Raw genomic sequence first — 13,609 nt, forward strand, 5'->3', positions numbered from 1 at the left:
AGGGGGAGGGAGAAATGAAATGTCCATCAAATCCCGAAAAAACAACATAAGGTTGTCCGGATCATCGCTCTAGTTTTTCTTCACTCATATGCACAAATTAACCACATAAAACAAGGAAACAGATACGCATGATGATATTGTGTCCATGTAAATCCCAGAAATAAGCAAATGCTTAAAACCCTCACCAACTCTTTCTTGCTCCACAGCTTAATAGCCAGGCCAGAACCAAAAGCAAGAAACCCCAGACCGGCACAGGTCATCACCAAATACCGGCAGCCAAAGTCCTGGGAGCGAGCCAATGGAAAGTCTCCTTAACTGACTCAGCTTATGACGACAGGGTTGGGTGTCCACAATGAAAGATGCATCAGTATGAGGACAGAAAAAACACACACACTTGCCTCTCTGATGGCTCATCGTGTGATTTTCTAACTAAAGAACAAAGATTCCTCAGCCCGAGTTTATTAAATCAAGTCCATTAGTCTTAATTAATAAATAAATGTATCAAATTACAACCCACTGATGTCACTGGGTAGACTGATATTGTTTAGTATTTATCTTATTGTTCAACATACACCCACCGGGCACTACATTAGTTACACTTTGCTAGTGTTGGGTTGGACCCAGTTTTAACTTCAGAGCTGCTTTAATTGTTCACAGCATAGATCCAACAAGGTAATGGAAACATTCCTCACAGATTTTGGTCCATACTGACATGCCAGCCTGAACCGTTGATACAAGGCAGGTTGGCGCTATGCTTTTATGTTGTTCAAGCCAAGTCCTACCATACTAACATAGCAACAGAAAGTGAGACTGTTGCCAAACCAGGCAACAGTTTTCCAATCTTTTATTGACTAATTTTGGTGAATTATATCCTCAGTTTCCTGTTCTTAGCTAACGTGTCTCCTGGTACAGTATTCTATTACTGTAGCTTATCTGCTTCAAAGTTTCATGTGTTTATTGTTTATGTTCTTCTGCATGCCTTTGAAACAAATGGATATTTAAGTTGTTGTAGCCTATCAGCTTGAAGCACGCTGGCCATTCTTCTCTGACATCAATGAAGCATTTTTACCCAGAGAACTGTAGCTTACTGGATGCTTTATGTTTTTCAAACCTTAGTCTAAATACTGCCATCTCTAAATCTTGAGAAGGAAGTGCTGAAAATCCCAGCAGATTTCCAGAATATGCAGACGATCCTGTCTGGCACTACCAGCCAGGTCACTTAAAAACAAGTTTCTTGCCCATTGTGATGGACAGTAGAGCAGTTATCCAGTATTCAGTCTGCATGCTAAGTATCCTTTGGCAAGATCTCTGATCCTTTCATCAGAGAATGAGCGTGTGTGAATATTAGATAGAAAGCACTTACATGCTGGAAAAAAAGTGGTTGTATGAGTGGATGTGAATGGGTGAATGAGGCACGCTATATGAAGCGCTTTGAGTCCTCAAGCAGAGTAGAGAAGCGCTATATAAGAACGAGTCCATTTACCATCTACACGATTCTGATGCTCAGTTTGAACTTTAGCGGGTCGCCTTGACCATGTCTACATGTCTGAATGCATGAGTTTCTGCAGAGTGGTTGGCTGATTAGATACTTGCATTAATGAGCAGTCGAACACAAAGTGACCAGTGATTAATTGGATTGATGTTTAAAACATGCCCTACGGTTCACCAGATAATAATAAAAATGAAGGACACACTTATACTACTTCTGTTCCCATTAGCTTCTGTTAACTTCGCCTTTTTTCTTTGGTAGTGTAATCAAAACACTGCGCTTCCTTTGGTCACGTTGGGATCATAGCATGAACCATTTAAAAAGCTTTTTTCTTACACTGTGCAATGATAAAGCTGCCTAATAGAAGAAGACAGTTTCATGCGCAAAGCGTCAAGTATATAACAGACATAACCCGAGCTTCAGGGATGTAACCTACGAGCAGGCACACAATCAAACGGCAGCCTTTTTAAGAACATCTAATAGGATAAAATCCCAGTGACAATAATGTCAGTAAAAGCTACACCAGTGATTAGAGAAACCACATGCTGAAACCTGATGAGCAAACTGGAGCTACTATGTCACTTTGTATGGTCACAAAACATTATTTGTTCAGTGTCTACACTATTGTGTGCATTTCCTGCATTACCTTCCACAGATAAGAAGTGAGAGTAAATAGTGGAGCAGAGAAAAGAGAAAGGGGGGACCGATGGCTGGGTGCATTAACATACAGATAGAATAGGCAAAGAGTTTTAATGCACTCAGGAGGCTTGGGGAATGGAGAGGCAGCATGAGAGGTGGGGAGGAAAAAGGGACTAAAGAAGAGAAAAGAGAAAGACAATCAGCAGGCTGGTGTCACAAAGGCAGGCAACCATGACCTTATATCTCAGTTCATCATGGGCACAGAAAGAAGGCCTACAGGAGGACAAAATATAGGTAAAGGAAAGATGAGTGGGATGGAGCGAGACAAATATAGAAAACGGAGAACTGTGAAAATTTGAAAAAGAGCACAAGGATCACAGTATGAATATGAAAGAAGTGGGGCACAGTAGGAATATAGGAGGAGTGACAAAAAAGAAACACTGATGGGAAAAGGGATGAAAGTGAGTTACAACCACCACCTCCAAAAAAAACACAGGATGGGGAAAAAAAAAGTGACCGAGAAAGGAAATCATAAAATAGAAAAATGTGTTATTGCTGAAAAGCAAAATATTAAAAAGAAAAAACTGAAATTAAAAATCAGAAAAGCACTTCAACCTCACGGGTGGAGAGAATCTCGTTAAACTAGGAAACAAATAATATTTTTCTTAAAGACACGCCGCATGTATAAATACACGACTGAACAAAGAGCCGTTTAGTTTTTCCTCTAAACAGTAAAGAATACAGACACAGGGCATCTTCCTTGGAGCTCCAGTTCATTCTTAATGGCCCAAATCAAACCCCCCCTCACCAAGCAAAACATTATTATACTTTGACTAGTTTAATTATTACACAGAAAAATACAACAGGTAAACTGAGGTAAACTGAAAATATTAAAAAGGAAAATATACAAAGGAACTGGCTCTTTAATTCCAGCATTGTGTTGCTATTGCTACACTTATCCACTTAATGACTGAGCCAGCAAGAGACAGTTTCACTAACAGCTACTGAGGGTGTACTCATAGAGAGCGATGGGCGCCTTGCAGCGTCTCCGAGCACGACTGACCCGCCTCCCCGCTCCACTGCTAGCCTGTGCTCACGCTGTCCGACAATTGAAAGGCACGCTTGGAAAACATGACTCAATTAATCGCACCTGGGCAAGACACAGCGATCACACTAGTCAAATTAACTACACTTTGACAGTCAAACCTGCAACTACACCTTCAGTAGGCGTCTTTTTATCAAAGATTAACGGACGCCCTGTAGCGAATGAAAACCGAGTGTTCAGCCAGGCAGGTTGTAAAGTAACGTAAAGGTAATGTCTGACAAGAATCTGATATTTAATGCAACCCCTGTCAGAAAACCACAAAGACTGTAAAATACTTATAATCTTCCTTATGTGAATGAGAAATGACATATCAAAGGATGAGCCAACTATGCATTCAGGTAAAGAGAAAAAATAAATCAAAAACATACAAATACATCTGCCTTTGCGACAGATAAACCATAAAAGTTTGGTTCACATAACAAAATGTTCTGAGCAGAAGATCACAAAAACATCAAGTTGAGCTTCATTTTTGGATGGAAGCATGAAGTCCCTGTACAGCCAACACTTCCCAATATTCCTTCTTTCTAGTGTGAGACTGAGAACATGCAATCTGTTAGCAGCTCTGCATTTACCCTCTCCAGCTCACCATCCCCACAACACAAACCTTTAGGCCTCACCTCTCTCGGGACATAACTGTCAGTGTCCTTGATCCGAGCACACAGAAAACCCCGAGTGTTAAAACTCTTAAAAGGCAGTCTTTACAAACTGACAGTTTTGTGTGCTGATGCTAGAACTAAAGACAATCGTCAGGTTCACAAATGGAAGGAGCCATTTGACTTGGCTTGTATGCCTGTCCCTTATTTATATACTACAGCAGGGTCACTGCCCTTTCAGCATTAAATTTAAATGCCATTAACTAATTTGTTGCTGCTGTTATTCACCGCCAAGCTTGATTCCTGGATTATGTCAATTATTTCTAAAAGAATTCAAGAAATTTCAACATTTTAGAGTAAAAATATTAGCTACAATGTGCCAAAGGCAAGTTAAGCAGCCAGAAAAAAAGTTACCTTTACCTACTCCCTTATTCATAAGTGGGTAGCTCAAAGTCTTCAATTTAGCACATTTTCATGCCGGATGCCTGCCTTATGAAACCCCAACGGGATCTGTGTCCTAATGTAGCCTGAATGAGCAGCGATAATATTGCAGAAAATGGTAAGTGTACATGTAGATGACTGAAAGAAAAATTTAATTTATAAAAACATGTGAAACTGACCAAGTGATTTGTTTTTAATTTTGGAAAATGGTTGAGCTGATAATTCTACAAGGTGTTGGAGTCCTAATGATTTATGCGCGCGCACACACACGCACGCACACTTAGTTTCTTTTGTCAGCTGGTCAAATTTAAAACTTGATTTTGAACCTGAATGATGTGACTCTTGAACAACAGCCTGATTTATTCATGCTGACTCCAGTGGAGTGAAATGAATGAATTATTCCTGGAGTAGGTCTCAATCCTTCCTCAAGGTTTCTGGCTGACCTCTTTCTGACACTGTTTATCCGAAGCAAAAAGTTCATTACTGCCGTTTCCACACATCAATGCCAAGTTGGAGGGTCCTTGACCTGAAACACCTCAATCACTGCGGAAAATACAACTGCATATTCCAAAAGCTACAAAGATAATAAAATTATCTTTAATTGAATTTTTATTGGAATGCATGAATATGATCATTCTCTGTACACATTTATTCAAAACCTATATTTTTGAAGTCCTTGGAAGTGTTCAATAGGAGGTTTGGTTTAATTTACCATGAGGTTATTGGGTGCAGGTCGCTCCTTGGGGTTCCGCCTCATGCTGAAAAGAGAAATACAACAGCTTAAAGCCAGACACTATTAAAACTGAGTTTCTAAGTGCCCAAGAGATGGTTTTTAGTTCTAACTTACAATTCATGCCTAATTTTATTTATAAACGAATATTAAAAAAGGAGGGAGGCTTGAAACTAAACTCTTCGCTCTACAGAAATTAAAAGCAAGAGTTTAATTCCCTTACAACCCAGTACATTTCTTTCAGACAGATATGGGGAGTATTGTGTGTTTTTTTGCAAGCGTCCTTCATACTGTGAGGTGTGCAGTCAGGTAACTTGTTAAAGCATCGCTTTGAAAGCATTATGAACATCCAGGAACAGATTGGGAGAGGATAGTACCACCACTGAACGCAGGCAGGGTGGAGTACCTCGGTCCTGAGAGAGAAATGCCCTGTTTAAGTAAATGCAACACCCATCGGGGACAAACAGCAGCTGGTATAATCAGCTTGTGAGTGCTGAACACACACATATACACATGTGGTTAGGGTGTGTATGTAGATGTTTGTCTAACTGTAAAGGTTACAAGAGGCAAATTAATCACAAGCAAATGCAGGGTAAACGTTTTCTGTGTCCTCACGCATTAGATAAATCAATCACTCCTCATAAATAAAGAAAAGCTTTCTATTCAAACACACAGGAGAACAGAGCTAATAGCTATTTCAACCACAACGCATTAACACTAATGCAGTTTATTTCCATTACGCTATTATACCATTATACTTCATATTCATCTACAGTAATCTGAATGAAACAAAAAGTCCTTCGATATTTGACCACGACAAACATTTAAAGATCGTACAAACCAAATTTACAAATTAAAGGACTACACAGTCAATAGCTGTTGAATACACATAAAGTTTCTCTTTTATTTAAATAATTAATCTAGTGCTTCAATTTCTATAAACGGGTCATTTAAACAAATAACTCACCATTGAGTGATGAAGTGAACAAACTTTTCGCTAAACTGGCTGACAGGAAGAACTGGAGGATCCTGTAAAAAGAGGAGGACAGTTTTTGACCTACTGGAGAAAAAAACCCCGAACATTTACCTCACATCAGCAGGGATACATTAAAACTAAGACGAGGGTTGTCATAGTCAAGGTTGGCTGAAATTACTAAAGCAAGAAAAAACTGACCAAATTTAAGGCTGGAGATGAAAGTTGAAAATTGTCAAAGGAAATTTTTAAAATCCTGAAATGTGACTTGTGTTATGACTGACGATTACACATCAACCAAGTGATGACACGTACCCACAGAAACATTGGCTAGATTAAAGTTTTGTTTTGTGAGGTTATTTTTTTTTCATTTTTGAAATATGTAAAAAACAGTAATCAAACTCGGGGTGATGATGTCACACTGCTCTGTATTTATTACCAAACTTTTACTGGCAAGCCCCCGACCTCAGAAGGTTCGTGCCCTACACTTCACAATGTTTTAAACATTTGTGACGTTAAAAGACAATCCAAGTTGAATTGAACTTCAATAAAAACTATATACAATAGCATCAGGAAACTGAACTTTGGTTCAACTCAACACATATTTTACACTTTGATGACGTGCCCCATTTTTTGAAAAGCACTGCTGACACAGAGATCAACCTTGATTTTATTGTGCTATTGTTATTCTCTAACAATGTGTGACGCAGAAAATATTCACACACTTAATGCTTGCAGTCTGAGTTTAGAAATAAGATTGGATTTTTTTTTTCTATTTCTCTCCTGAAATTCTGGCGAGGGGACTAGTTACGGTCTAAGGTTTTAGCAGAAATGTTTTGTCTACCAGAACAAAAACACACAACACAGAGAAAAAAAAGAAATAATTTGACCGTGTCCGGCATATATAGCATAACCAACAACAGCATAACAACACTAAATCTGCCACGTGGGCGAAAGTGCTGGTGCTGCTAGAAAAAGGTTTCCACACGCTTTCGTCTCAAAGATGCTCGAGCTCAGCCTTCCCCAACCTTTTTTGCGGCATGGACCGGTGTATGTCCGACAATATTTTCAGACAATATTTTATTACCTGAAGGTGTCACGGATAAATACAACAAAATAAAACCGGTACCGGTACCAAAAAAAGAAGATTTATTCATAACACACGGGAAAAGACCCAGGGAGACCGAGTTAACGATAAAAACGTTAAAAAGTAACATTAAAAAAAACCGTAAAAACAATAAATTTCACACCCGAGCCTCAACTCTTGCGGCCCGGAACCAAATAGGTCCGTGGCCCGGGGGTTGGGCACCGCTGCTCTAGCTGAATGAGATCAAGTCATCATACTTAGGACTACAAGATTATTGAGATTGTTTGTCATCATTATTCACTGATTTTAGTACCAAAAATGTTTTCGTGCAGATTCATGTTAACACAACACTGCTTTCAAAACAAATCAGATCCTATTCATGAACCTAAACTCAGGGCTTCTCTTCAACAGAAAATAAAAGATCTAATTAAAAAAAAAAAAACTATTACCAAAAAGTAATTAAAAATTAAATCAACATGGCACTGCTGCATTCATGAATAAGGTCTGCCAGATATTTTTCACCTAAGTGCATCTCCTAGAAGCAAAATATAAATTCTTTCACGCCATTCACTGCGTCTGCATGATGGAGGTGACACTTGATGCCGCTTCATTTCTCCTGTGGCTCGTTGCATTTACTGCAGGTTTTGAGAGGATAACGTGTCTCTTGTCCAGTAAATTGGCCCTTTTTCTGCTTTGAGGGACAAGCTCTTCTGCTGGGCCAAACATCTGAAAGTAGTTGTACATCTGTGTTTAATGCAATGCTACTCATCCAGACTAGTCTGGGAAACTTTAAGCTGCACAGTGCAAGGACCAGCTGTGATTGGCAGGCACATGGTCAGGTGTCGATGCAGGGAGCGCTTATTAGATGCCAACATCCCTGGATCATGTTCTTTAATTGTAAGCAGTCCAGCAGAGAAAGAGGTGGAATAAGACAAGATTTGGATGTCAATGAAAAGATCATCAGACCAAAGGGAAAAACCTTTAAAGGAAACAGCTGTATATTTGGTGTGGAGCCCTCAGCACAACGCACACAACTAATTAAGAGTCACCTTTTGAAAACGAGTGCTCTTAACAGGACAGAAATTCTGTTTGATGGTTACTAAAACAACCAAATGATGCAAAGCAAAAACTTTTTCTACTTTTTATTTTCCTTGTGCCTGCCAGGTGAACAGCTGTGGAGGTACCTGGTGGCACACAGTATGTTTAAAGTCAGCCTGGTGGGGAAAATGGACTATTTAAACCCACTTTAAAGTATAAGAGTAAAAGGAGTGTGTTACGGTGCTGATAGAATACAAAAATGTCATTATATTTTATTATATTAGCAGATATCTAAAGGTGCACACAGACACAAAGATGTTATGGTAACGAAGCTCTTTGAAGCTACCAGGATGAATGTTAAATTTGTAGCATTCAATTTATGTAGGAGAAATATCTGAAAGATTATTCAGTATTTTTGACATTGTGGTTTTTTGCACTCCTTTACTTTAGAGAAAGTGTACACAAATCTTTTGTGCAGTTCACCTCACTTTTATCATTGCAGGTTTTTGTTCCAGGGAAATATGTAACTTAAAAGATAAATAAGAAGCTAAAATAAAGACAAATAGAAAAAAAGTGGCCAAGTAGTCCCTGAACTCATTTTACTTTGTTCTTAAATACAAAATATGAATGTGGATTTTGTTGTATAGACCTGGGAAGTGTTATTATTGCTATTTAATAAAAAAAAAAACACTCTGGTTATTACTCATGTCATCTAACATCTTTGAATCTTTTAACTTCAAACATTTTCTAAAACTTCTTTTGATGTTTTGACATCCCTTTTAATTTAATTCTTAGATATTAAACACACCTTTGAAAGCAGTAAGCTCCAAGGCTGGAAAATGGAACAAACACATAAGTGTCCTAAACTGCAGCTGTTACAAAACTGAATCAGTCCACACAGGCTGATAAAACAGTCGTCTTTAAAGCAGCCTGGTCTCTATAGCCAAGTTACCTCTTCATCACAACTGTATAGTGGTGATTTCTTTTTTCTCAATAACTCACATGTTTGATCAAGGACTAAAGTTAGGAGAACACCACTTTCACTGACAGGTGGATGATGACACAAAGTCAGCAGAGATGAAGCCTCTTCAAGGTGCGTGTGGCGTTTTTCGTTACTTGGGAGTATTTTAATGGTGCTATCTGGGAAATATTATGGCTTGCTGTGTGGGTTTCGGAGGTGAAACTAGTAGTGCACGAATAATTAGCAAATATGTGTGTTTGTGCATTGCAGCCGATAGATGCAGTTTCCTAACTAAACCCGATCAAGCTTGAAAAAAAGCAACACAGTGGTGAGAAAAATGCTAAGCCTAAGGCTACAAAACAAAACTTAACAAACCAATAGGTCACGTAAGGTGGCTACATTAGTCTTTAATAAAGAGTCTGAGCTTTATTTACCCATTTTTCAAACATATCATTTCCTATGAATCTTTTACCTACACTGAGATAATCAATAGCAAAAGCAAAGACATGCTTTAGGATTAGTATAAGGATGCATTTAAGATCGAGTTAACGTTATGTTAATGTTACAGGGTGTCAAAAACTTTGAAGTCATCTAAGTGTGTATCCCTCTGTGTGTGTGTCTGAGTGTGTCAGGCCCGCTGCCTGTTGTCAATCGAAGTTCTATGAACCGTGTCATGTAGAACAGCTGTGCCCGACTGACCCTCCATTACAGCCCTTCACCTCATTACTCCATCCACTTTCCCACTCTTGCTTTATCCCTGCCTTTGGCTGCTGGCACGAAAACCTCCCAACACAGTATATTATTATTTTTACACATGAAATACTTGGAGGAAAAGTCTAAACCACTTTACAGCAGCAACCTTACTAAATTAACATCTGTATTTACTTTGTTTCCAACAATACCAGCAAGCAGTTGTTGTATATACATTTGGAAGATGCTGTTATCTGTAACTCTAAAATTTTACATACACAAAATGTGTTGTGCTTGGATATAATAAGATCGGTAGATGCCGCAGGTGTAGGTCAAGTTTTAAAAACATGTAGTGCGGCGTCATACAGAGATGATGCAAAGAGGTCTTAAAAAGTGAAATAAAGCAACTACTCAGATATGCACAAAACTCATACAGCCCAGGTTCAAGACCACGCATTCATTCAAATGCAAAGAATTAAACCTCTTTACATCCGAGACCCTGCTGTGCCATTAAAAACACCTCTGGGCAGTGTTCGCCATTCCTTAATGCTCTGATCGGCAGGCTCCCGCAAAGCATGATGCATGAACCCATTTAAATTAACAAAGGAATGGATTCCTTCTAATCTCAGTGCACTTCACAGTTCTGCCGCTGCTTGGATGAGCAATATATCATAGCGCACACACAAAAACACACGTGCACAAACAAATGCCCTTGAGCACGAAAACCCACAAACGTTAGTATACACTGTTTACAGAGACAGAGCACCAAATAATTTGCTATCGCTATATTTTGGTGTACACACAAACACAAAGCAACAATCAATTAGGTGCACCGCACACATAAAGTCTTGACTATACAACTAATGTATGTGTCATGTAGGCTAAATCTGATGCAAAATTCCTGTCTGCACTTTTCAAACAAATCTGCATGCAGATATAAACATGCACATTTATGCATGTATTCATGTTTCCACCTGAGAGGAACACTGCTGCAGCTTTGATGTGGCAGCAGGCGATGGCACAAAAGACAGGCAGGCTGATGAAAGTGGCTAGTCTGCGTGAATTAGTCCTCTGGTTGTCAATGTGCACCACTAGGAGACAGAACACACACTACGAGGGTACAAGGGTACAAGTAAATATACATGTCATTGCCATGAAGCAATTATTAGGCAAAATTAGATCAGTAATTACAGGCTTGAAAATAAAGTGGGAGTTCTTTATTAGTGGAGCCACTTGCTATTCAACAAACAGAGGAGAGAGGCGCATTAATGAGGGAGGACAGCTTACAGATGGTGGAAACAACTGCAGAGAACTTCTAATTCAAGACCCTGCCTGAGCAGGGTGAGCATGCCGTTTCTCTAGCATGCACTCATAACAAGGATTTCCAAAGATGCAAGTACGATGCATTTAAGTGGAGGACTGGCATGTTAAAATAAAAATTAAGGGAACACTTAAAACACATGTTCTAGCAGAATATCTTTACTAACATGCATTGTGCAATCCGATCAGCATGAAGTGATGAAACATCAGTGGAAAACAAAATCATCACAGCTCTGAGGGCTGGATTCAGAAATCAGATCAAACATCAAAGTTAAGATTTTTCAAGTGTTCCTTTGATTCCTCTTTGAGCAGTATACACGTATATAGAACCACTCTTCAGGATCAATATGAATTATACCCAATTTTATAATTTACTTATACTGGTATTTATACTTTTGCTGATGATCGGAAAGGTTTGTATTTATGGCATGAATGCAGCATAGATTCAGTGCAGAAGTGCAAATGCCCCTTTAAGTGTCTTACATACAAATGTGTCATTTTGAGAGTGAACACTAACAGTCCTTAGAAAGAGATATTCAGTGTGTTACTAATGAGATTCAGCCTCGAGTGTTTTATAGCTGTTGGGTTATGGAAAATTTTGGCGTTTTCCAAATATTGACCAAAATCAACCTAATTTTTTTTTTAAAAGCATTAAAACAACCTTATAAATAAAATCAAGATAAAGTGGAGGTGATGTAATGTTACGTTAGGCAAGTCAAAAATGTGTTTTCTCTAATGCTGGCAAATTAACTGTGTAAGCTGTCAACAACGACTACATGTTCTTTGTTCATGAATGTCAAAACCATTTTCTTGTCTAAATAAATAAACTCCTTTACTTGAGCTGAAACCACAGTTCTTACTACCTCTACTATTCTGTGTAAGTAAATCCTTCTTTCAGCTGCTCCCTTATTCAGACAGCAGATTTATGATCTGGAAAATGTTTATGCCGCATGCTACTTCCTCACGCAACCTTCTCAGAGATTTGCATCTCCTCCTGGGGAGCAAATCTTTTGTGTGTTGGATAAATGTGTAAACCACCACACTACAGAATCAGCGGTAATCAGCAATTTGAATTTTGATCATTTGTTTATTTGGCCTATATGTTGAGGGCATACCTCAATTTAGGTTCAAAATGAAAGAAATGGAAGCCAAACCACACACATTTGTACCTAATATTAAAAGCTCCACTCACAAGAGCACATTCATTCAGCCAATAAAGCAACTTTCAATTTCCCAGTGGGTTAAGTCACATACAATATCCAAAAAAGGTTCACATGTACAGTACAGTATATAGTAATGAGCAATATTTACAAAATGCCAGGGAGTCAGGTGTAATTTATCACACCTGCCATAGTGTTGAGTCAGGTGTGTCTAAACTAATTAAAAATACCTTTGTATTAGAGTAGCTGCTCCATGTGACGTGTCCCAGCCCAGTTATTTGGGTTTAAACAAAAATAAAAAAGGGTTTATACAAGTTATGCCAGACTCTGAACATCCAAGTGGGAATTTATGCTTCAGTGGGAGATCTACACTGTAGGTAAACGGTAACCGCGAATAGCTCTAAAACTCTACAACGTAACCTACAGTGTAACCTGATGTGCACCTGGCCTGTTCACAACCGTCGAGTCCTCTCCCCTGTTCATTTCTGGTGAGTTTTTTGGCAGTTTTTGAACAGGACAGGGAGAGAATTACAATCATTGCCTCAATATAAGAAACAATAATGATAGTAACAACATAAGCACTCAAAAAAAATCTGTAAATTCCTGGAGGGAGAGGGAGCTGAAACTATCTGAATGTACAAACTTGATGCATAAATGTGTTTTCCTTTGGAAAAAAAAGAAAAAAGAAAACAACAAAGAGCGAGGACCCCGGAGGGAAGAAAGTCGAGGCATTTCATTTGTTTCTATCGGCTGGCACTGCATGTAAAACACATAATTAACACATAATGCACCACATACAGCCATAAACGCTGGCAACAATGTCAGCCACTTTACGTAGCTTATGTCATCGGCTCTGCCGAGACTCAATGCACAAGTCTAAATCGGGCGTAAGTGGGAACAGATAGATTTCATCAATGCAGCGTCAACTGTCCAGAGAGAGGTTATCCTCTTGTCTCTTCCTCCAAAGCACTGCACTAGCTGGGACGGGACGGTACGGCACGGACAACAATGAGAGCTCTCTTGCCTCAAGGGGGAGACGAGAAAGGGCACAGAAAAATAGTTTGAGTGATGGCTACGTCTAGCTGACTAATGAACAGTTCAGCCCAGGTCAATCCATTACAACCGAAAGCATTTAATTATTAATTACGGCCAATCTATAGGCAGTTAAGGACAAGTGACATTGTATGTTTAATGTGCGATATAGCTGGTGATGGGGGCATTGCAGGAATGCTTTATGCTGTGTAGCCATTTTGACTGTTCAGCAAAGAAGCCAGCTTAAAAGAAGAAGAGGGGAGGGGAGATTATTATTCCTGCTTATGATGTAAATGCACACAGAGTGAGCTTCTATATAATGCATATTTTTGTGCACAGCAGCATCTCAAT

The 13,609-nt window shown here is 39.0% G+C and overlaps 1 protein-coding gene across 5 annotated transcripts in view; it reads right to left on the reverse strand.

The window, feature by feature from the left end:
• map2k5 (mitogen-activated protein kinase kinase 5) overlaps positions 1-13,609 on the reverse strand; it is a 90,171-nt gene that overhangs the window by 15,421 nt on the left and 61,141 nt on the right. For 2 of the 5 annotated variants that reach the window (XM_026163231.1, XM_026163240.1), the window contains exons 21-22: positions 5,965-6,026; positions 4,980-5,025 (exon numbers count right to left, since the gene is read on the reverse strand). The exons of 2 other annotated variants lie outside the window; for them this stretch is intronic. In XM_026163231.1, coding sequence (XP_026019016.1) covers positions 4,980-5,025; positions 5,965-6,026 — 108 coding nt within the window. Of the gene's footprint in view, positions 1-4,979; positions 5,026-5,964; positions 6,027-7,541; positions 13,251-13,609 lie in introns of those variants that run through there. One more of the 5 variants, XM_026163254.1, reaches the window with a different exon arrangement.

The sequence above is a fragment of the Astatotilapia calliptera genome, chromosome 1 (genome assembly GCF_900246225.1).
Source record: "Astatotilapia calliptera chromosome 1, fAstCal1.2, whole genome shotgun sequence".
In the NCBI taxonomy this organism is placed as follows: domain Eukaryota; kingdom Metazoa; phylum Chordata; class Actinopteri; order Cichliformes; family Cichlidae; genus Astatotilapia; species Astatotilapia calliptera.